The sequence below is a fragment of the Dasypus novemcinctus genome, chromosome 10 (genome assembly GCF_030445035.2).
Source record: "Dasypus novemcinctus isolate mDasNov1 chromosome 10, mDasNov1.1.hap2, whole genome shotgun sequence".
Lineage (NCBI taxonomy): Eukaryota > Metazoa > Chordata > Mammalia > Cingulata > Dasypodidae > Dasypus > Dasypus novemcinctus.
Genome location: NC_080682.1, coordinates 59217266 through 59242544, shown reverse-complemented (window position 1 = coordinate 59242544; position 25279 = coordinate 59217266). Strand labels below are relative to the sequence as shown.

The window sequence follows — 25279 nt, the reverse complement described above, 5'->3', positions numbered from 1 at the left end:
ATTATGAGAGATCATTTTAAAAATAGACTCCCCTCCTGTGCCCCCACCCTGCTGTTTTTGCTGTCTGTGTCCCTTTGCTATGTGATCTTCTGTATCTATTTCTCATTTTTGTCTTCTCTTCTGTCTTTCTCCTCTAGGATTCAGACGGAATTGATCCTGGGGACCTCTGATGTGGAGAGAGGTTCCCTGTCAATTGTACCACCTCAGTTCCTGGTCTCTGCTGTGCTTCACTTTGATTCTCCCCTTTGTCTCTCTTTTGTTGCATCATCATTTTGCTACATGACTCAAGCAGGCACTGGCTCACCATGTGGGCACTGCTCACCATGCAGGCACTCATGTGGGCGCCTGGCTTACCACACAGGCACTCATGCGGCTCACCGCATGGGCACTGGCTCACCATGCAAGAGCGCTTTCTCTTATTTTTTTTTCACCAGGAGGTCCCAGGGATTGAAACTGGGTCCTCCCATATGATAGGCAGAAGCCCTATCACTTGAGCCACATTCGCTTCACACAATAGATCATTTAAAAGGCTCTTTTGTGGGCTTTCCAAATGAACTTTTTAGTTATTTGAATTAATTATAAAGTAGTAATAAATGCAAACAAGTTGACAAGTGTACTTAATCCCTGAGATCTTATGCCTACCTGAGTAGTTACTATAACCTATAATAAGCACTGAACAATAATGACCCATATTCCCTCTCTCTAAAATGCAGCTTAAACTCTCAGTAGATGTATAGAAATCTAACATAATTTCACTGAAAATTGGCCTGAAGACATTTTTTTCACTTCAAGGAATTTTTCAAACTTTCAATTCAAATCAATTTTTATATATCCTTTATGACAATATTGTTCACTACATAGTAATACATGATCCCACAAAGAGCTCCTTAACTTTTCAGTTAAAAAGTATTGAATAAAATAGTCAGTCAATGCCTACAAAAGTTAACAATTCTGTTAACTAAAAATGCAACAAAGATCAAAGAGATTTCTTAGGTATTCTCTACATACAGAAGGCTCAATACACATTAATTTGTGATATACTCTATTCCAAAATTCTAAGAATGAGGTCAAAGTTCAACTCAATTAAAATGTAGTTTCATTTGTTTGCATGACATAATTTCAAATAAATTGGACTATTCAATGGTCATCATAAGTACTTTCATAGAAACATGGCCCCTATAGCTCATTAGCCTATATAAGCCCATAAGTACCTTGTTGGCTGCCCTGATTTAATTTAATTTAATTTAATTTTTTTTAGCTTTTTATTTTTTTATTTATTTCTCTCCCCTTCCCCCCTCCCCCAGTTGTCTGCTCTCTGGGTCCATTTGCTGTGTGTTCTTCTGTGACCACTTCTATCCTTACCAGCAGCACCAGGAATCTGTTTCTTTCTGTTGCATCATCTTGTTGTGTCAGCTCTCCATGTGTGCGGTGTCATTCTTGGTCAGGCTGCACTTTCTTTTTGCGCTGGGTGGCTCTCCTTACAGGGCGCACTCCTTGTGCGTGAGGCTCCCCTACACGGGTGTCACCCCTGCATGGCAGGGTACTCCTTGCGCACATCAGCACTGCACATGGGCCAGCTCCACACGGGTCAAAGAGGTCCAGGGTCTGAACTGCAGACCTCCCATGTGGTAGGCAGACGCCCTATCCATTGAGCCAAGTCTGCTTCCCTGATTTAATTTTGATTATAAGATGAAGAAGTCTTTGGTCAAGTTTGCCACTAATTGTTTGACTATCAGCAAATAGTTTAAATTTGGGGGGAAGCAACAGTAAACAACAAGATTGATTATACCTATTTGAGAGATCTAAGAGCATCTTAAAGAATAATACAGAAGAAGAGGACATGGCTCAACAGACATAACTTCTGCCTACCATATAGGAGGGCCAGGGTTTGAAACTCAGGGTCTCCTGGCCCATGTGGCGAGTTGGCCCATGTGGAGTACTTCCGGGCACATGGAGTGCCGCCCAGCTTAGGAGTGCCCCCCCTGTAGGAGTGCACCCCACGCAGGAGTGCCCTCATGCAGGGAGTGCCTCCCATGCAGGGAGAGCCTCCCTGCACAGGAGTGCAGCCCGCTCAGGAGTGGTGCTGTCCACATGGAGAGATGACACAGCAAGATGATGCAACAAAAAAGAGACACAGAGAAGAGACACTGTGAGATGCAACAAACTAGGGAGCTGAGGTGATGCAAGAGAATGATCACCTCTCTCCCACTCTGGAAGGATGGGTTCCCATAGCCACCTAATGAGAATACAACAGAAACAGAACACACAGGGAATGGACAGAGAGAGCAGACAATGGGGGTGGGGATGGGGATAAAAACAAATAAATATAAATAAAGTGAGTCTCTAAGAAGAAAAAAAGAATAATACAAATAAATTGATGGTGCTGTTATTAAAATGTTAATATTGCATGCTTTACCATAATATTAAATAACGATCATTATATTGACATGACTAAGAAATAGTTAAGTACACATTGTTTTTGTTGTTTTTACTTCTGTGAATTGACTCGTTATATTTTCTTTTACATAAGTTGTACTACTAAATGCAAAGAATTCATCCACAAGTAAATATCAGGATTCGTCACTTTGTAAAACCATGTATACCTCATTTAAAAAAAACTAATCTATGAAAATCAAGATTAGTGAGAAAAAAGATAGCACATGCATAAATATACAGTAGTAAAAGTTTACTTTCAAGCCTCTTGAGGCATTTAAAATAATAATGTAATAATATTTACACATAACTTTTTAGAAATATATTTACTAACAAAAGGCATGGCTTTACATTTTTCCCTTTCCTATTTACTTAAGGAGACCAATTGAAACTTTTATAGATAAAATTAATTTCCCTTAAAATAGCTTGTCATGAGTAAATTTTAGAGGAAAAAACACAAATCCAAAAATAAACTTTATATTCTTTGTTTCTATTATCACAATCTTTCAATTTCTTCAATATGAACTCTAAGATAATTACAAATTTTTTAAACCTTTGACATCTTTCTTAAGATAGCTTTACCTTGTGAGTCACTAATATAAGGCATATACTAAATAAAAAATCTAAAGTTACACTGCTAATATGTATTTGTGTATTGATAACATAATATTTATGATCATAAAGATTATTTCTAGACAAGTCTTCAGTCTAAAAATATTCTACTCTGAAAGGAAATATGTGGTGGTTCTCAATCATATAAAAATCTTTAATATTGAAAGTTTCTTATAAGCCTTTTCTTTAGAGGAAAGTGCTATACAAAACTAAAAATAAAATATTGATCATTCTTAGGATTATCTTCAAGACGATATGGTAAGTTTTTACTTCCTTCATTAAATTCTGTTAGCGCTCAGTTACACAGCATATACAACCTATATAACAGGAAAGATTTTCCTCAATGACTGAATCACAATAAGAGTTAATTTCATGTTCTAAAGTTTATTTTTAATTTATGTTTTATTGCATTCTTTATATTAATAATGACAGTGATTTTTTTCTAAGGGGAGGTCTGAGTACTTTTAGGGATAGATGAATTTTCAGTTTCATGATGGTGTCTATTTATTTGGGGACATACTACCACCTCTATAAGACTACTAGATTTTTTAATCCCCAAAAGTCAGAAATTTAATAGTAGTTAAAAGCGCAACTATAGGAGATCACAAACTGTTTTTCAAAGTATTTTTAACTATTTTAAAAATTATTTCTTTTAGGACATAACTTTATCTGTTTTCCCCAAAGTCTTGCCTTGATATTAGTGGCCATTTTGTTTCCTGCCTTGCCCATAGAATCAAGAACCAAATAATATAAAGGAATAATGCATCTGTGTATCTTTTAAAAATAAATAAAAATATATTTTTTTTAAATGCATAGCTTTGAGTAAAATAAAATGAACTGAATTACTGAACACTGTACAGCACTTTGAACAAAGAGGTCATCTGAAATATATAAAGAAAGAATGTTTAGAAAAAGATTACTTTTAACTTTTCAATTATTTAAAAATACAAATATTATGTCAGAAAGGGCATAAAATATTAAATGTACATACCAATAAAATTATCTTAATGCATGTGATTTAATACTTCGAGCTGTTAGGAAAAAATATTATGACTATAACTCAGATAGCATTTTAGTAGGTTCTTAGAAGCTGTAATTCACAGTAACAAAAAGCTCAGAAGTGAATAAAAACTAGCATAAGTATATTGCACATTGCAATGTTTTTTTTAGATTATAAGTATCTGATGAAATTTTAAAGTGAAATAAAATAAAACACATTTCATGCTGCCTTTGATCTTTAACTTGTAGCCTTATCTCCCAGGTCAAAGGGCACATTATTCAATTTCACTATATTTTGTGTAAAACCACTGTAGCGTTGAAGATGACTTTCAGTACAAATGTCATGGTACTTAAAGCTAAACTGGAATCTAGTTTTTCAGCTTCTTAATTAAAATCACAGTTTAAAATAGTCTGACAATATTATCTTTATTCTTTCCAGTTGAACAGCAGCATAACTTTCACATCTTTTATTTAATCAACCTTAGCAATCTTTCTACTGCTCTTTTATTTTCTAACACATCAAAATAATTTCAAGAAGCAAAATATTTCATGTTTTTGTATTTAATGTCATAAGGAGTAATTTTTCAATTCTTATTTCTCATGTATAATAACTTAACCTTAATCAGATTTTACTTGCTTAATATTCTGCTCCAAAGAATGAAGATTGAAATAGCATAAACCCACCTAAGAAGCCCTCCAAAGATTTAAGTGATATAAATCTTTATATCACTTTTTGCTTAATAAAAAGACAGAGAAAGGATAGTTTTGCTTAATAAAAAGACAGAGAAAGAAAATACTCATCTAAGTCAAAAAGGACTGGAAAGGGAGAAAATATCAAATTATAGAAGTAAATATTCCATAAAATATTCCATAATAGTCTTAAAATGCAAACATCAATTTTTAATATATTGTAGAATAAGAAAGTACAACAAATAAATACTTGTTGAATGATAAAGGATGAGTACCATATCTCAAGAGTAGTATATGAACACTACTCCATATTTATATTATTTCACTTTTCAGCCTATAATAAATAAGTACGTTTGCATAAAGACCTGGAAAATATATTAAAACAGTTTTTAGAGTTTTGCTTTTTGATTTTCATTTGTCTTTAATATCCATCAATAATTTGGGAACTATGTAAAAGTTACTATGCAACCTGGAAATAAATTTGTAAAATAATTAATTTAAGCTATAGTTTATTTTTATTATTTTTTAAATTTTTAAAATTTATTTCTGTCCCCTTCCCTATCCTCCCCCCCCAGTTGTCTGCTCTTTGTGTCCATTTACTGTGTGTTCTTCTGTGTCCGCTTGCATCAGCAGTGCCTGAAATCTGTCTTGTTTTGTTGCGTCATCTTGCTGCGTCAGCTCTCTGTGTGTGCGATGCCATTCCTGGGCAGATTGCACTTTTTTGCACTGGGCGGCTCTCCTTATGGGGTGCACTCCTTGCGCATGGGGACACCCCTGAATGGCACAGCACTCCTTGCATGCATCAGCACTACGCGTAGGCCAGCTCATCACACAGGTCAGGAGGCCCTGGGTTTGAACCCTGGACCTCCCATGTGGTAGGTGGACGCCCTATCTGTTGGGCCAAATCCACTTCCCATAAGTTAGAGTTTAAATTGTAAGTCGTGCTTTTAAGAGGGATAGTAATAACCAGTTTCAGTGATTCCTTTGTGTACCAGAAAAAGCACATTTATAGTTACAGACATACTATGTACCTTATGAATTCGCCCAGGAAAAATATGTATAATTTTATAATTTCCTTACCATTTCACTCACTTTCCTCTGTAAAGAATATTTAGAAACCTGAAAAACAAGGGGGAAATCTCATTAAAAATTTTAAATTACCTATGATTTAAAATTATAATGCTATAAAATGTGGCATTTATCTTCTATGCACCATTTATTTCTTCTAGTGACATTTTTTCAAAATTTTATTTGTAATAACTTTCTTCCTTATAACCACACGATACTCGCATTACTTTAGTTACATATTTGTGGAGATTCCACTATTCTATGATACATTTTCCTTGAACAAAATATACAAAGTCCCTGCCCTTAAGAAGTTTTCTTTCTCGTGGGTTGGGAATAGAGACAATAAACATAGACAAAAAGTATAACATGTAAGAGGGTGATAAATTCTGAAGGAAAAAAATAAGCAAGATGGATAAGGCAAACAGTATAGGAGGGTTTTCTACTTCACATTTGCTCTTCAGTGAAGAAGATTTGAAAAAACAGGTAAGTATAAAGAATAACGTAAAACTAACAAAGCATCTTACAATCCAGAGAAGACAGTCATTAACATTTTGGAACTTCCAGATCTTTTACTATACATTTACACTTTAAAAGAGAACCAGTGGGCCACAATAAACAGTGCCTCAAACAGAGGGCTCCTGAGGGCTCTAGTGGGCCTTACTTTGAAATATATGCTCCCCAATGTAACAAAGTTAGACTCACAATTTCCCTGCACATGACTCTTCTGCCCCTTTTATTTGAACCAAAATTAGCACTATACTCCTTAAACATAGGCCCCAGAAACTTAAATCTTCAGTCTTTTCATATGCCAGTTGAGCCCTGAATCTCAGCAAGAGTTGCAGTGACTACTCTCCAGTTCATTGGACATGCCCAGGACAACTAACAAAAGGATTATGATGGACAACGCCCATCCCAAGAAACAGAGTATCTACAACTGCAAGCCAGTTTCATCCATCTGCCCCACGGGATCTAGGCCCCCTCTCAATCAGAGGCAGAGTGGGTATCACCATCCTTAAATCCTCAAGATTGAGGAGTGAATGGACATGAGGGGGAAATGCAAAAATGTATTAAAGTAGACTTATGATTATTCTAGCAAGGGGAGAACTTGTATCATTGATATAAAGGCAGTGGCCACTGGGGTTTCCGGGGGAGGCGGGCAGAGAGGGAGAGAAGAGTAGGTGTAACATGGGGTATACTTTGGGAACATTGGAATTGTCCTGCACGACACTGCAATGACAGATGCAGGCCATTGTACATTTTGTCAAAACCTATGAGATTGTGTGGTATAATGTGTGAACTATAATGCAAACTATAGTCCAAACTTATGGGAATGCTTCAATATGTGTTCATCAATTGTAGCAAATGTTCCACAGTAATGAAAGATGTTGTTAATTGGGGAAAGTGTGGGAGGGGGAGGTTGTGGGGTTATATGGGAATCCCGCTATATTATTGATGCAACATTTATGTAATCTAAAACATCTTTAAAACTAAGAAATTAACTCAAAAAAAAAAAAAAAAGCGAGAGAGAGAGCCAGTGGAGTGGGAGAATAATAATGTATGTACTATTTTGTAATTTATTTTTATTTATTATATAATAAACACCTTTCTATAACAATTTAATCTACAGCATAGCTTCTTTTCCAACAAAGTCCTTTATTTGAGCACTACTGGCTCGTTTTTGTTTGTTTTTTTTTAGGTGAAATTCACATAACATACAAAGTTTTAAAATGTACAATTCAGTGGTATTTAGTGTGTTCATGAAGTTGTACAGCCACTGGCTCTATCTAATTTCAAAACTTTTTATCACCCCATAAATACACCCCTAAGTAATCACTCCCTATCACTGGTTCTTTTCTTTCCCCCTAATAAACCTTCAAATTTTAGAATAGTTTTAGATTTACAGAAAAGATGCAAAGATAGTGCAAAAAGTTCCCATAAGTCACACAGTCATTTTCCCCTATTACTAACATCTTACATTAGTATAGTACATTTGTCACAATTAATGAGCTGACATGGTAATTAAAGTCCATACTTTACTCAGATTTATTTAGTTTTTCTAAACTTTTAACTTTGAAATGATTTCAAACTTACAGGACAGTTGATAAAATAATACAAAACCCATATAGAAAACTCCAACATACCCTTAACCCACGCAGACACCCATATCCATCAACTTTTAACACTTTGTCACAATATTCCATCTATCCATCTATCCATCTATTTATCTATTTTCTAAACATTTGAAAGCAGGTTGTACACCTCATGCTCCTTGAAAGAAAGAGCAAACCATGGAAGCAAGAAACTGAAAGCAACAAAACCAGAAGCGAAGGGAAAGACCAGCAGACCCCGACTCTGGGAAGAAATTATTGCCCTGATGATGCCTTGATTTAGAAAGAATCCTGGCCTCAAACTGTAAGCTAATATATTCCTACTGTTAAAAGCCAACCCATTTCATGGTATATGCTTTGAGCAGTCTAGTAAAGTAAAATGTTAAGAAATTCATTTCTTCAAAAATATTTATTGAGCACTAACTAATGTGGACACTGAAATATAACACTGGAGAGAAAAAAAATTCAACTCAGCTTAAATTCTAGGGAAGACAGATAATAAGTTAAAATAATGGCATATTAAATATTGATAATTGTTAAAGAAGTATAATAAAGCAAGGAAGAGTATTATATAGGAGAGTCAGAAAAGGCCTTTAGGTCTGACTTGCTTTTTTAAAATATCACTTTGACTGTTATTTTAACACTAAAGAGGAACAGAATTGGAAGTAGGGAAACTACTAAATAGGCTACTGCAGTAATCCATGTGAAAGAGGATGATGGTTTCACCTAGAGTGTTAGTGGTGGATGTAGTAAGAATAATTAGATTCTGGACTATGAAAGCACAGGTACCAGAATTTCCAAGTGGAAAAAAGGAGTTGCCATGAACTGATGGAGGAAATAACTAAAGAGACAGCTAAAGGGGGTATTTTAGGAACTTCATTTTGAACATGTCATGTGTGAGCTTTCTTTTACACATCCAAGTGGAGACATTAGTCAATCCAGACTGGATTTAGGGCTGGAAATATACATTTGGAAGACATCAGCACGTAGATCCCATTTTAAAGATATGAGCCTGGATGAGACAAAAGTTTTGTGTGTGTTTTTTTTTTTAGTTAGGCCAGTAATTTATTCAGATAGGGAGGGAAGAGAAATGGGAGAAAATAACAGAAAATAACAGAGCAGGGGTCCCAGGTAGTGAGGAAGGCAAACAGAACAAAAGCAAAGTAAAGGGTAGAGATCATCTCAAAAAATGAGAGAAAAAATGAAAAGGCAAAATTCAGAAGGTAATCACTCTAATCCTGAATTTATTAACTGTTACCATTAGTAAAAAATAAAACTAATATATTTAAAGAAAATTTATCAAATTATTTCAGGCCACCATTCTTCAGAAATTATATATTTTTCTGAATAAAAATCCACAGTCACATTTTACCAACCCCTCTAGAGCACTGCCCAACCTATAAAACAACCACGTGGTTGCATTCCTATGGCATAAGTCAAATTTGAAAGTAATATAATTAAGATTGACATACAATCTGAATACTATATGTAATGTTTCACTATTTTTTAATTCTAGAAATCATATAAGAATTGCCTTTGGGGGTTGGAGTTGTCCTGGGTGGTGCTGCAGGGACAGTTACCAGACATTGTATGTCTTCCCATGGCCCACTGGGTGGACTGTGGGAGAGTATGGGCTATGGTGTGGACCACTGACCATGAGGTGCTGTGGTACTCAGAGATGTATTCACCAAATGCAATGGATGTCACATGATGATGGAGGAGATTGTTGTTATGGGGGGAGGAGTGGAGTGAGGGGGGTGGGGGATATATGGGGAATATATATAAAAAATAAAGACAAAAAAGAGAAAAAAAAATATTAATGGATAGCAAAATATGAAAAAATAAAAAATTAAAAAAAGAATTGCCTAAATTTCAGATACAGGCACCCTTCTTAACAGAATAAAACTATAGTGATACTAGTTTATACATTAACTCTAGATGGCAAACTCAAATACAAGGTATTAATGTTTTTCTATTGTAGTTATTCCTCACTTTCTGGAAAATTTAGGAAAAGTTAACTATAAAACATACTTCTGTAAAAGAAACCTTATTTTCCCATTAATTTTCCTTTAAGTAGATTTATTTTACTCAGGAATATAGCCTCCCAAAATACTGTGTTAAAAATATTTGACACTTTCCTCTTCCTGAACAATTAAGTCCTAAATCCATTAGGTGGCGCAGAACAAGGTAAAATAGGTATCCTCGGGAAAGGGGGCAGAGAGGAAGGTGGCAGCATTCTATAACAGGATACCTGGTCTGAATGGGGAAAGGAGGATGTCCTTATGGTGGGGGAGGCAGCCTAATATGGCGAATGAGAAGCTGAGAAAGATGAGGGGGGTGATCCTGCAAGAGGGTCACACAGCTTGAGGTATCTGAGACCAAAGAGGATAGAGTATATTCACATGGGAAAGTAGGTGGCAGCAGAAATGGTGGATTGGTTACATAGAGGATGATTTATCAAATAAGTAAATATAATATTAAGGATAATGAAAGTTAGATTTTTCACTGAAAGAGAAGAAAGGCATAAATATGCAAAAGAAACTAAAATGAATCTTGTGGTGTTGGATTGGAATTAGAGGTAGCAGAAATTAATGATCTTCAACAAATATAGATTTCTATGGAAATAAACATAAATGTAAATGTGTGTCTGTATATGCATGTATATATATATGAATACATACATATATTCACTAGTTCTGTCCACTGACAGGGTCTGAGAGCAGCAACATCCCAATTGTAATGAGTACACTAGCACTTCACATCTTGGCTTCCACAGACCATTTTCCACTAAAAAGAACCTTGGAGAAATGTTTGATTCCAGGACAAGGTCAGATAAAGCATAAAGTTATCCAGGCACATTTTTTATCCAGGCACAAGGAAGTGCTGAAAGAATGATGAAGACATGTTAAAAGAACTCAGAGACCAGCTTGAATGGACTCCTACTGGTAAACAAAGGACAATTTGAACATCAAAAATAAATAATGAGGGAAACGGACTTTGGCCCAGTGGTTAGGGCGTCCGTCTACCATATGGGAGGTCCGCGGTTCAAACCCCAGGCCTCCTTGACCCGTGTGGAGCTGGCCATGCGCAGCGCTGATGCGCGCAAGGAGTGCTGTGCCACGCAAGGGTGTCCCCCGCGTGGGGGAGCCCCACGCACAAGGAGTGTGCCCGTGAGGAATGCCGCCCAGCTTGAAAAAAGAAAGAGCAGCCTGCCCAGGAATGGCGCCGCCCACACTTCCCGTGCCGCTGACGACAACAGAAGCGGACAAAGAAACAAGACGCAGCAAATAGACACCAAGAACAGACAACCAGGGGAGGGGGGGAAATTAAATAAATAAATAAATCTTTAAATAAATAAATAAATAATGATAGCCATGATTTTAACCCATTTAATAAGAAGCTATGAGTCTATACTGATATAAATAAATGAATATATTAAAAGTTTAATGAGAAATATGATAGCTATATAGCTTCAAAGTACCTCCCTACAAAATACTTACTGATTACAAAGGAAAAAAGGGTAACTTTACAGTGAAGAACCTTGTCAGCTACTATCTTAAATGACCAGAGTGAACATACCAACAATTAGGCAAACTGAAATCATGAACCTATCTGATAGGTTTCAATAATAAGAAAAGGGCATTATTTCTGTGATAGCCTGCCAAAGATGCATAAAACAAATTTAATCATGAGGAAACATCATGCAAACCCAAACTAAAGGACATTCTATAAAACAAATGGCCTGTAATCGCCAAGAGTCTCAAAGTCATAAAAATCAAAGAAATACTAGGGAACTGTTCCAGACCTAAAGAGAATAAAGAGATATGATAACTACGTGTAACAGGATTCTAAACCGGATCCTTCTGTTGTAAAAGACCTTTTTAGGACAACTGGAACTCTGAGAGAAAAACAAAAATTCTCCCAAGAGAAACTGAAAAACTTAACCTTGTAGCACAAAAAGATATGAAGTCCTGCATGGTGTACATATCCTATGTTGATAAATTAATATAATCTCCAGCCCCGGATCACTGAAACTTCTGAAGCTCAGGACCCAAGCAAATGCAGAAGAGTTCTATAGAAAGAATTCCACAATTCAACTTTCTTTGAAATATACAACATCCATTGAAGAGGGATTCAAATTTAAAACTTATGAATCATTAGTATCACAAGATGGTGGTATAAGACATCCCCATAAATGTCCCTGCTTAAAGACAACTAAATGAATGGGCAGATTCAACTCTCTTGGAACTCTGGAGGTCTGTGGAGACTGGAGAACAACTTAAGGAATGCTGAATTGGAGGGTGGGGGGAGAACCTACCTAAAAAATGACAGAAGAGCAAAAGGACAAATTTACCAGTTCTTCCCCCCATAAGATCCCTGAGATTTAGATGCCTCACAAATGGTGGCTCCCAGGCCAAAGCACCTCTACTAGGGTCTTTTGACTACAGATCCTCTAAATGCAGCGGTTTACCAATGCACATGCATTTGAACACACAAAGAATTAGTGTACTAGAAGATAGATCCAAGGAAATATATAAAATACAGAAAGTCAAAATAGAGAAAGTTAATAGTAAGTGTATAAGGTAAAGAGACAAGGAGGACAGAACAAGAAGATTCAATAGGTAACTTCTTAGGAGCTGCAAAGAAAAAAGGAGAAAGACTTGGTTGGAGGAGGTAGTACTTGAAGAGAGAATGGCTATATTTTCCAGAATGAATGAAAATATGAATTTTCATACTGCAAAAACAAATCTTTTAACTTATAAGAAACATAGAAAAAAGGGACAAATATTTTGATAAGAAACGGACTGTTATAATTACATTCAGAAAGCTGTAGAGCTAAGAATGTTTTTTTTTCACCTTCCCAACTCAAGTCTTTGCTTTGTTATTAATGTCCTTCCTTCTCTAGACTTCAAAATTACTTAGATGTCTAAGAATCCTTTATAGATAAATGTACACACTCGAAGTTCCCAGAATTCAGTTCCCTTTTGTCAATCTGGTTAGGTACAACTTAATAAAATTAAGTTTCAATAATAGAAAACACACATGTATTAAATTGGGTTCTATAAGAGGAATGCCTTAGTTATAAACACAGTAAGTTCAAAATTTAGTGCAATAAAATAACAAAATCAATGAATTTTAGAGCTGAAAATCATGAAGGTCAGTGTTATAGATTGAATTGTGGCCCCCCAAAAGACACGTTTAAGTTGCAACCCCTGGGCCCATGAAAATTATCCTATTTGGAAATAGGGTCCTTGAAGATGTTATTAGTTAAGATGAAGCCAAACTGGATTAGGGTGGGCCCAAATTCAATATGACTGATGTCCTTACAAAAGAGAAGAATTGAACAAGGACAGACAGAGGGGAGAATACCACCTGATAACTGAGGAAGACTGAAACCTAAGGACTGCCAGCAAATGACGTGCTAGAAAGAGGCAAAGGATTTCTCCCTTCAGATTTCAGACTTCTAGCCTCTAGAATTGTGAGATGATAAATTCCTATTGTTTTAAGCCATCCAGTTTGTGGTACTTTGTTAAAGAAGTTCTAGAAAACTAAGACAATCAGTTATCCCATTACACCCAATCCAGTTTTTAACACCTTCTATCTACCCTCTTTCTTATATTTGCCTTCTCTCAGAGGTTGAATGAAATCTTCTCCTCCACATCCTACTCTTGATAGCCACAGGAGAAAATATAGATATGTACTTGCTTCACAAAATGGTCTTGTTTGGGAAATGCTGATACAGTCCAATTTTCTCATTTTACCTAAAGAAAAATTGAGTCTCAGGAAGACAGTATTTTACCCATGGGATCATGTAATAAGTTGCTATAATAATAGCAGAAACAGTTTACTTAAAGTCTTTAGGACAATAAACAAAATATCTTTAGTCCTCTAGACAAAATTCAGTGTTTTGGTTTGTGTGTGGGGGGGGGAGGGGTGGGTTTTGTTTCTGCTTGTTTTATTTGGAATTAAATAAGTGGAATCATTAGCCTATGAGTTTCTAAAAAACAGCACAGTCTTGTTTCTTGCTCCTAGTATCTAGCACATAGCAGGTATGACCATGTAAAAAGAAAAAGGGAGAAAAAGAAGTAAGTAACTAGAGAAATAAAGGAAGGAAGAAGTTGCTACCTATTGGTTAAGAGGCTATGCACTTCCTTCGCTTAGTGAATTTATATCATAACACTAATGGAACAAGAACTTTTAAGTTTTTTTTTAATCTTGGGGTAAAAATCTCAAGAACCTTTATTGCTCTACTATTCATGTATCATTTTCAGCAGACCATAAGGTACCCTATACATTACTTATGCTACGTCATAGGTTGAACAAGGCAAAACAAATCCTTACAGCTCTTGCATAGAAGGTCAGCCATATGAAGGAATTTCTTTTGCTTTGAAATTATTCTCTACATTATCTAGATAATTAAAGATGCATGAATGATAGCAAATGAAATAATTCAAAAAGGAATGTTAAAAAAACAAACTACTTATAACAAAATTAACACATTCCTTTATTGACCTTTATTATTAGGAAAAAAGCAATGCTTTTTAGAGTTTTACCAAGACATAATAAATTAGGCAAAACTAAAGACAAAAATTATGCTTAGTTTAAGACACTGTCAGAAAACATATTAGAGGTCTTTAAAAATAGCTCCAATGGTGATTTCTGTTTTCTCAATTACAAGAACAATTTTTAAATTTCTCCAAACCATTAGGAAAAAAAGTTTACCTACCAGGATCATTTTCAACTGAATATCTAAGAAATGGTAAGAATCACTAAAGTTTACAGCTAAGAAACTTAATGATCACCTAAATTAATTTCAATGTATCTTCATCTACATTTTGTAATTTATTTTTGTAATTTACTTCATTTAAGCCCCTTAAAGATGTTAGTCAAAGTAATAAATGTACATAAAATATAATGTAGAAAGAGTTCATAATGAAAAACTATATCCTCTGGTTCCATTCCTCATCACTCTCAGGCAACCCATTGTAACCCCACCCAACCCACTGTAACCATTTATTTTTACTTCCTAACTCAAAATAATATGATTATATTGCTATTTCATTTATCAATTTTAGACAATATCAATTCCCCACAAGAAAGATGAGAATTTAGTCTACTTACACTACTTCCAACTCTCTTATCCAAATGGTAATAATTTCATTTTTAATTCCTCTCTTAGTTACTATAGTTACTTAAAATAATAGACTTGAACCACTATTTCTTGTTCCATCAGCTTAAAAAATACTGCTTTATAATAGCATCAACTTCTTTCCATACGTTTACTTTTTTTTTTTAATCCCCACCCCCCACCCCCCCATGGCTTTTTTGGGTGCTGTCTGCTCTCCGTGTCCATTCGCTGTGCATTCTTCTGTTTGTATTTATTTCTTTTATTTCCCCTCCCCCCTTGCAGCTTGCTTGCTGTCTGTTCTTGTGTCCATTCGCTGTGTACTCTTCTGTGTTCTCGCTTGTCTCCCTTCTTTGTTGCATCACCTTGCTGAGTTGTCTCTCTGCAGCGTCTGTGGGCCGGGAGGCGCTCTGCAGTGTGCGGGTAAGCCTGCCTTCACGAGGAGGCCCTGGGACACAAACCCAGGGCCTCCCATTTGGTAGATGGGAGCTCATCTGATTGAGCCACAGCCACTTTCCCATACCTTTACTTTTGCATTGACAAGGTTAATAACATTTATATATGGTTCTGTAACCATAATTATGCCTTGTCTTATCTTGTTAATAGGTTGTGGTGGCTTGGAGGTATGTACCCCAGAAAAACATGTTCTTACACTTATTCCATTTCTGTGTGTGTGTAAACCTTTTGTAAGAAGGAACTTTTATGAGTTTACTTCAGTTAAGATATGGCCCAGCTCAATCAGGATGGGTCTTAATCCTCTTACTAGAGTCCTTTATAACCAGAGAGAAATTCAGACAAATAGAGAAAAAGTCATAGAGGGAGCAACAGAAGCTGAAAGTCAATGGAACCTGGTAGAAAAAGGAGAGGTCAGGAGAAGCTGCCATGTGCAATTTGCCATATGACAAAGGAGCCAAGGGACAAAGATTGCTGGCAGCCAGTACCAGAACACCAGTCTTCAGAAAGAAAACATCACCTTGATGAGGCCTTGATTTGAACTTCTCCTAGTCTTGAAACCGTGAGCCAACAAATTCCCATTCTTTAAGCCCCCATTTCATGATATTTGCTTGAATAGACAAGGAAACTAAAATAAAGGTTAATTCTAAAAAAAAATGGAAGCTACCAGTGTTTACATTAGTAAAAACAATATAGATATTGTTTAAGACAGAGCCCAACAGGGTAGTGACATTACAAGCAAACCAAATTTTAATTTGTTTTATCGTTCTTTTATAGTTATATGTTTTCTCTGGCATTTCTGATCACTTTCTACTTCTTTTCTTGAAACAAGAAACAAGGATTCTTCACTATCTCTCTAATTCTTTCTGAGGCACGCATTTTCTAAGAATACTTTCTCTTCTTTTCCTAGAAAGCATTCATCTTGGAAGTCACTGGATTAATTTATTTAATTTATTACTAATTATTTATTATTACTTAATTTTACTTTATTTTTCTTTACTTTGTTACATCAAAGTAACAAAAAAATAAAAAAAATAAAAACTGCTTAATATGTCAAATCAGGATAATAATGGATATAAATTAATAATATCTAATACAGAATCATATTCAAGTTTCCCCAATTGTCCTCCTAATTTTTTATAGCTGTTTTTTACCCTCTGACTGAGGATCTAGTGAAGGTTCATACACTGGATTTGGTTGTTATATCTCTTTAGCTTCTTTTAATCAAGAACACTTCCCATGCCTTTTTTTCCAGGACTTGAATAGTCCAGGCCAGTTGCTTATAAATGTCCCATATTAAGATTTTGACTCACTGTTTCTTTATAATTAGATTTGGGCTAATATTTTTTCCAAAAAATTAGATAGATGAGGCGCCAGACTTGGCCCAGTGGTTAGGGCGTCCGTCTACCACATGGGAGGTCCGCGGTTCAAACCCCGGGCCTCCTTGACCCATGTGGAGCTGGTCCATGCGCAGTGCTGATTTGCACAAGGAGTGCCCTGCCACATAGGGGTGTCCCCTGCGTAGGGATGCCCCACGCGCAAGGAGTGCGCCCCTGTAAGGAGAGCCACCCAGCGCGAAAGAAAGTGTAGCCTGCCCAGGAATGGTGCTGCACACATGGAGAGCTGACACAACAAGATGACGCAACCAAGAGAAACACAGATTCCTGTGCCACTGACAACAACAGAAGTAGACAAAGACGACACAGCAAATAGACACAGAGAACAGACAACCGGGGTAGGGGGGAAGGGGAGAGAAATAAACAAATCTTTTTTTTTTTTATCTTTTAATTTTTTTAATTCATTTTGTAAAAATATTACATTAAAAAAATATGAGGTCCCATTCAAATCCACCACCCCCACCCCACCACTCCCCCCCCCAGCAACACTCTCTCCCATCATCATGACATATCCATTGCATTTGGTAAGTATATCTCTGGGCATCACTGCACCTCATGGTCAATGGTCCACATCATAGCCCATACTCTCCCACATTCCATCCAGTGGGCCCTGGGAGGATCTACAATGTCCGATAATTGTCCCTGAAGCACCACCCAGGACAACTCCAAGTCCCAAAAACGCCTCCACATCTCATCTCTTCCTCCCATTCCCCGCACCCATCAGCCACCATGGCCACTTTTCCCACACCAATGCCACATTTTCTCTGTGGACCTTGGATCGGTTGTGTCCATAGCACATCTATGTCAAGAGGAGGCTTAGATTCCACATGGATACTGGATGCAATCCTCCTGCTTTCAGTTGTAGGCACTCTAAGCTCCATGGTGTGGTGGTTGACATTCTTCAACTCCATGTTAGCTGAGTGGGGTAAGTCCAATAAATCAGAGTGTAGGAGTTGAAGTCTGTTGAGGCTCAGGGCCTGGCTATCATATTGTCAGTCCAGAGATTCAAATCTCCTAGATACATCTTAAACCCCAGCACCGACTACAATTCCAGTAAAGTAGCAAGAAAGCCTTGTGAAAAGAGATCCCATCTGTGTCCAGTTCCATCATGCAGAAACACCAGCTCCAAAGAAGGGCCAACTGACATGGCAGTGAACCCCATCTGCCATGACCATAGAACCTGTGGGTCTCTTCAGCCCTCAAAAGAACCAATACCAGGGGTTGTATCTACTTTATCTGTCTCTGAGATTCTGCTCAGGTGTGCATAAGGGCAATCCTTCTGACATCCTCCAGACTCTTTTTTAGAGACTCATAGCCATATAAACTCATTTGTCCTTTCCATTTCCCCCTTAATTTAGGTCAAACAGCATTTTAAAGTCATGTTATTATATGTAGACAGGGATATTCTGCTGGTCCGTGTTGAACCTTTAATTCAAGGTCATTTTCTAGTTGCATCATCAGTTGTTACTTGGTAGTGATCCCTCAGTGCCAGGGAGGCTCATCCCCGGGTGTCATGTCCCATGCTGGGGGGAAGGCATTGCATTTACATGCTGAGTTTGGCTTTGAGACTGGCCACATTTGAGTAACATGAAGGCTGTCAGGAGGAAACTCCTAGGCACAGTGCTGCTCTAGGCCTTGTTCTTATTTCAGGCATATAGGCTCACAAGCATAGTCATTAGTATCAGGGGCCCACTGTTGGACCCTCATTCCTTCCTGGTCGTTACCGTTGCACCTGAGGGACTGCCACTGCTCCCCTAGGGACCACGACAGAGCACCCCCGGCCAGGAACCCAGTACCCCCCAGCTGTTGTTTTTAATTGTTTCCACTATGAGTATATCCAAACATTACCATGCACCCTGGACATATGCCCTGTATAACTCCCTGTCAACCATATATCACCTGTCAAAAACATCCTATACCAGTATTCCTCTGCTGCCGTTGTTGAACCACTCTGTGATCCAAAACTTCCTGAAAAGTGAAGCCCAATATAATGTCAGGATCCCTTACTAATAAAATGGAATATAGCGATGGGTTTAAAGGTTAGATATAGAATACGTATTGATTTGGAAAAATTCTACATCCTACCTTTTTCTTTTCTTTTTTCCTAATTACTGAGCTTCTCTTCACAAGAGCCCTAGATCACAGTAATTCATATATACAATATACAGTACTCCCACATCCACCATAAAACCTTTTCCCTTCCACAGCGATATTCTTATAACTTATTCATATCATATTTACTTAAACTGATGTACAGACTCTGAGACAATAGCTTTCAAACAAGGTGACATCTGTGCTTACATTGTGGTCCATACTTTAGGATATACAGTTTTCTAAATTTTTAGTTATCCTATGTTTTACATTATGGTTTACATTATTAGTCTGTCGTCCCCTATATGTTTATGGTGTAATATTACATGCTTTATATCCATCCTTGTGTACTCTCGCGAAACTCCTCTCTTACCCCCACATTTAACTTGGTTCCATCCATTCAACATCCATTTTTCCCTCCCCTTGGGGCCCACAGTGACAGTCAACCTCCATTTCCTGAGGAGCCACGTCCAGAGATACTTGCAACAGTGTTCAGGGCCTGACTCGCTCAACTGCCCTAATGCCCTGGGAGCCACCCTTTTTCTCGAGAGATACAGTTCCCTCTATTTGATGGCATTAGTCCTCCCCAGGATGTGGGTCCACCCCCACTCTCACTGCTTGGGTCTCTACCCAATGGAACAACCCACCCTGGCAAAATTAGCATTCAGACATTCCCCAGGAGTCCGTCCCGCATCAGACCATCCACTCCGAGCATCCTAAACAGGTAACCCTCCTAATTATATTTTGATACGATTTTCTCAGCATTTTACTCTTAACCAACACCTGACACTCTCCTATGTTCATATGTTGCCCCTCCCTCCCCCCAATTTTTGGGCAGTATTACCCATCTGCCCATCCCCAGCCCCCCTCAAACCCGCAAAGCCCCACCCAAAGGCAACCCCTTGCCCCCATTTTATCTCTTCTTTGTGCTCATACTTACCGCCAGCTCATCATAGATTCCACCCCTGCAGATGTCAACTCACATCCTTCCTCCACCCCCCGATTTCCTGTAAGCCTATCTTCCAGTCTCTAGCTCTCTGAGGCAGCTTGCTTATTTCATATCATTGAGGTCATGTAGTATTTGTCCTTCAATGCCTGGGTTGCTTCACTCAACATAAGGTTCTCAAGATTCATCTATGTTATCACGTGTGTTTGTAGTGTATTTGTTCTTACAGCCGAGTAGTATTCCACTGTATGTATATACCACATTTTATTGATCCACTCATCTGTTGATGGGCATTTGGGTTGATTCCAACTTTTGGCGACAGTGATCAATGCTGCTATGAACATTGGTGTACATATATCGGTTTGTGTCCTTGTTTTCAGTTCTGCTGGGTATATACCCAGCAGTGGTATTGCTGGGTCATATGGCAAATCTATGGTTAGTTTTTTGAGAAACTGCCAAAATGTCCTCCAGAATGGTTGGATCCTTCTGCATTCCCACCAGCAGTGGAGAGTGTTCCCCTTTCTTCACATCCTCTCCAGCATTTGTATTCTTCTGTTTTTTTCATAGCTGCCAATCTTATGGGAGTAAGATGGTATCTTATTGTAGTTTTGATTTGCATTTCTCTGATAGCTAGAGATTTGGAGCATTTTTTCATGTGCTTTTTAGCCATTTGTATTTCTTCTATGGAGAAGTGTCTGTTTAAATCTTTTTCCCATCTTTAAAATGGGTTGTTTATCTTTTTATTTTCAAGATATATGAGTTCTTTATATATGCAAGTTATAAGTCTCTTACCAGATATATGGTTGCCAAATATTTTCTCCCATTGTGTAGGCTCCCTTTTTACTTTCTTGACAAACTCTTTTGAGGTGCAGAAGGCTTTAATTTTGAGGAAGTCCCATTTATCTATTAGTTCTTTTGCTGCTCGTGCTTTTGGTGTGATATTCATGAAGCCATTTCCCATTACAAGGTCCTGTAGATGTTTCCCTACACTGCTTTCCAAGGTCTTTATGGTTTTGGCTCTTATATTTAGGTCTTTGATCCATCTTGAGTTGATCTTTGTATAAGGTGTGAGATGGTAATCCTCTTTCATTCTTCTACATATGGATATCCAGTTCTCCAGGCACCATTTGTTGAATAGGCCATTCTCTCCCAGTTGAGAGGGTTTGGTGGCTTTATCGAATATTATATGGCTATATATATGAGGTTCTATATCAGAACTTTCAATTCGATTCCATTGGTCTGTGTGTCTCTCCTTATGCCAATACCATGCTGTTTTCACTACTGTAGCTTTGTAGTATGTTTTGAAGTCAGGTAGTGTGATTCCTGTAATTTCATTTTTCTTTTTCAATATGTCTTTGGCTATTCAGGGCCTCTTTCCTTTCCAAATAAATTTCATAGTTAGTTTTTCTAGTTCCTTAAAGAAGGCTGTGTTGATTTTTATTGGGATTGCATTGAATGTGTAGATCAGTTTCGGTAAGATAGACATCTTAATAATATTTAGTCTTCCTATCCATGAACAAGGAATATTCTTCCATTTATTTAGGTCTTCTTTGATTTCCTTGAACAGTCTTGTATAGTTCTCAGTGTATAAGTTTTTTACATCTTTAGTTAAATTTATTCCTAAATATTTTATTTTTTTATTTACTATTGTAATTGGTATTTGTTTCTTGATTTCCTCCTGATCTTGCTCATTATTAGTGTACAAAAATGCTACTGATTTTTGCGCACTGATCTTATAACCTGTGACTTTACTAAACTCATTTATGAGCTCTAGAAGCTTTGTTGTAGATCTCTCAGGGTTTTCTATGTATAGGATCATGTCATCTGCAAATAATGAAATTTTGACTTCTTCCTTTTCAATTTGAATGCGTTTTATATCTGGTTCTTGCCTCAGTGCTCGAGCAAGTACTTCTAAGACAATGTTAAATAGAAGGGGAGACAATGGGCATCCTTGTCTTGTTCCTGACTTCAGAGGGAAGGATTTTAGGATTTCTCCATTGTAAACAATGTTGGCTGTAGGTTTTTCATATATGCTAGGATTTCTCCATTGTAAACAATGTTGGCTGTAGGTTTTTCATATATGCTTTTTATTATTCAAAAAATTTCCTTGTATTCCGATCTTTTGGAGTGTTTTTATCAAGAAAGGGTGCTGTATTTTGTCAAATGCTTTTTCTGCATCTATAGATATAATCATGTAATTTTTTCCCTTCAATTTGTTTATATGGTGTATTACATTGATTGATTTTCTTATGTTGAACCATCCTTGCATACCTGGAATGAATCCCACTTGGTCGTGGTGTATAATTCGTTTAATGTGTTGTTGAATACGATTAGTAAGTATTTTATTAAGTATTTTTGCGTCTAGGTTCATTAGAGAAATTGGTCCATAATTTTCCTTTCTTGTGGTGTCTTTGTTTGGCTTTGGTACTAGGGTAATGTTGGCATCATAGAAGGAGTTTGGCAATGTTCCTTCTGTTTCAATTTTTTGGAAGAGTTTCAGCAGGATTGGTGCTAGTTCTTTCTAGAATGTTTTGTAGAATTCACCTGTGAAGCTGTCTGGCCCTGGGCTCTTCTTAGTTGGGAGGTTTTTAATGACTGATTCTATCTCTTTACTTGTGATTGGTTTGTCGAGATCATCAATTTCTTCTTTCATCAATATGGGCTGCTTATGTGTTTCTAGGAATTCGTCCATTTCCTCTGAATTGTCATTTTTGTTGGAATATAGTTTTTCAAAGTATCCTCTTATGATAGTCTTTATTTCTGTGGGGTCAGTGGTGATATCTCCTTTCTCATTTCTTATTTTGTGTATTTGCATCTTCTCTCTTTTTTCTTTGTTAGTCTCACTAAAGGTTTGTCAATTTTGTTGATCTTCTCAAAAAACCAGCTCTTGGTCTTGTTTATCTTTTCAAGTGTTTTCTTATTTTCTATTTCATTTAGTTCTGCTCTTATCTTTGTTATTTCCTTCCTTCTTCCTCCTGTTGGATTACTTTGTTGTTTTTTTTCTAATTCCTCCAAATGTGCAGTTAGTTCTTCAATTTTTGCTCTTTCTTCTTTTTTGATAAATGAATTTATGGCTATAAATTTCCTTCTCAGTACTGCTTTTGCTGCACCCCATAAATTTTGGTATGTTGTGTTATCATTATCATTTGTTTCATGGTAGTCATTGATTTCTTTTGAGATTTCCTCTTTGACCCACTGTTTTTCTAAGACTGTGCTGTTTAATTTCCAAATCATGGTGTGAAATCTGGGCCTCTGACCCTTGCAAATTTCCAGCTTCACTCCACTGTGGTCAGAGATATTATTTTGTATGATTTCGATCTTTCTGAATTCATTAAGCCTTTCTTTGTGGCCTAGCATATGGTCTATCTTGGAGAATGATCCATGTGCGCTTGAGAAAAATGTATATCCTGCTGTGTTTGGGTGTAATGATCTATATATGTCTATTAGATCCAGCTCCTCTAATATACTGTTCAAATGTTTTGTTTCTTTAGTGATTCTCTTTTGAGATATTCTGTTCAGAGTTGATAGTGGTGTATTAAAACCCCCCACTATAACTGTAGATGCATCTATTCTTTCACTTAGTTTTTCCAGCGTTTGCCTCACATATTTAGAGGCGCCCTTGTTAGGAGCATAAATATTTATGATTGTTCGATCTTCTTGACAGATTTTCCCTTTTACTAAAATGTAGTATCCTTCTTTGTCTCTCAAAATTGTTTCGCATTTAAAGTCTATTTTGTCGGATATTAATATAGCTACTCCTGCCTTTTTTTGGTTATTGTTTGCTTGTATGATTGTTTTCCAGCCATTCACTTTCAACCTCCATGAGTCTCTGGGTCTAAGATGTGTCTCTTGTAGACAGCATATAGATGGGTCATATTTCCTTATCCAATGTCCCAGTCTGAATCTTTTGATAGGTGAGTTTAATCCGTTGACATTCAGTGTTATTACTTTCAAGGAATTATTTGTGTTAGCCATATTTTGATTGGAGTTGTGTTTGTCATATTTTGTTTGCTTTTTTTTTCCCTTCTCTTTTTGTCTTTTTTGTTGCTCTTACACTCTCCTCCAACTCTGCCTGTCCTGTTTTTTCCTTTCTTCCTGCAGAACTCCCTTTAGAATTTCTTGAAGGGGAGGTTTCTTGTTGGCATACTCTTTCAGTTTCTGTTTATCTGTGAATATTTTGAACTCTCCATCATTTTTGAATGCTAGTTTAGCTGGATAGAATATTCTTGGTTGGAAATTTTTTTCCTTTAGTACCTTGACTATATCATAACACTGCCTTCTTGCCTCCATGGTTTCAGATGAGAAATCAGCACTTACTCTTATGGAGCTTCCCTTGTATGTGATGGTTTTCTTTTCTCTTGCTGCTTTTAGAATTTTCTCTTTGTCTTGAGCATTGGATAATTTGACAAGTATATGTCTTGGGGTGGGCCTGTTGGGGTTTATGACAATTGGAGTGCACTGTGCTTCTTGGATATGTACATCTGTCTCTTTCAGTAGATTTGGGAAGTTTTCAGCCATTATTTCCTGCAACACTCCTTCTGACCCCTTTCCCTTCTCTTCTCCTTCTGGAATGCCTATAATACGTATGTTTGAGCGTTTTGCATTATCATTCAGGTCCCTAAGTCCTAGCTGGATTTTTTCTATCTTTTTATCAACCAATTCTACTATCTGTTTGATTTCCAATGTACTGTCTTCCACATCACTAATTCTCTGCTCTGCCTCTTCTAGTCTGCTGATATTTGCTGCAAGTGTATTTTTGATTTCTTGAACTGTGGTGTTCATTCCCATCATATCTGTTATCTTTTTGCGTATGTCTGCAATTTCCCCTCCAAGTGTTGTCTTCATGTTGTTAACCTCTTCCTTTACTTCATTAAATTTGTCAGTGATAAATGTTCTGAGATCTTTCATTTCTTGTGCAAAGTTCTGCTCCCCTTCCTGATTTTTAGTTTGTTCATTGGATTCAGCCATGTTTTCCTGATTACTGGTTTGGTTTGTAGATTTTTGTTGCTGTCTGGTCATCATTTTATCTTGACGGGTTTAATCAGTTCCTTAGCTTCTTTGTCTAGTCTTGGGGATTAATTAGCTGTTGTTTTTGCTTAAGTGTTATATCTTCTCTTTGTCAATTTGTTCTTCTTATTCTAATTTCTTATTGCTGGTTGAGTTCACTTTAAAGGAAAGTATTAGGGCCGGGGAAAGGCAATTGTGTAAGCAAGGAAAAAGTGTAAAGTAGTATTGGTGATAAATGTTAACAGAGCAACAATATGAGATCTGGGAGGATGGATGTTAAATTCATGTAAGTTGTGTAGAGTTATAGCAGTAGGTATAGTACCTATAATGAGGTAGTCAACTGAATATG

The 25279-nt window shown here is 36.9% G+C and overlaps 1 protein-coding gene across 1 annotated transcript in view; it reads right to left on the bottom strand.

Moving 5' to 3' along the window:
• The window catches only part of CCDC73 (coiled-coil domain containing 73), a 145435-nt gene that overhangs the window by 71307 nt on the left and 48849 nt on the right, over positions 1 to 25279 (bottom strand). The window contains exon 7 of the mRNA XM_004446870.5: positions 5815 to 5853. Coding sequence (XP_004446927.2) covers positions 5815 to 5853 — 39 coding nt within the window. The remainder of the gene's footprint in view (positions 1 to 5814; positions 5854 to 25279) is intronic.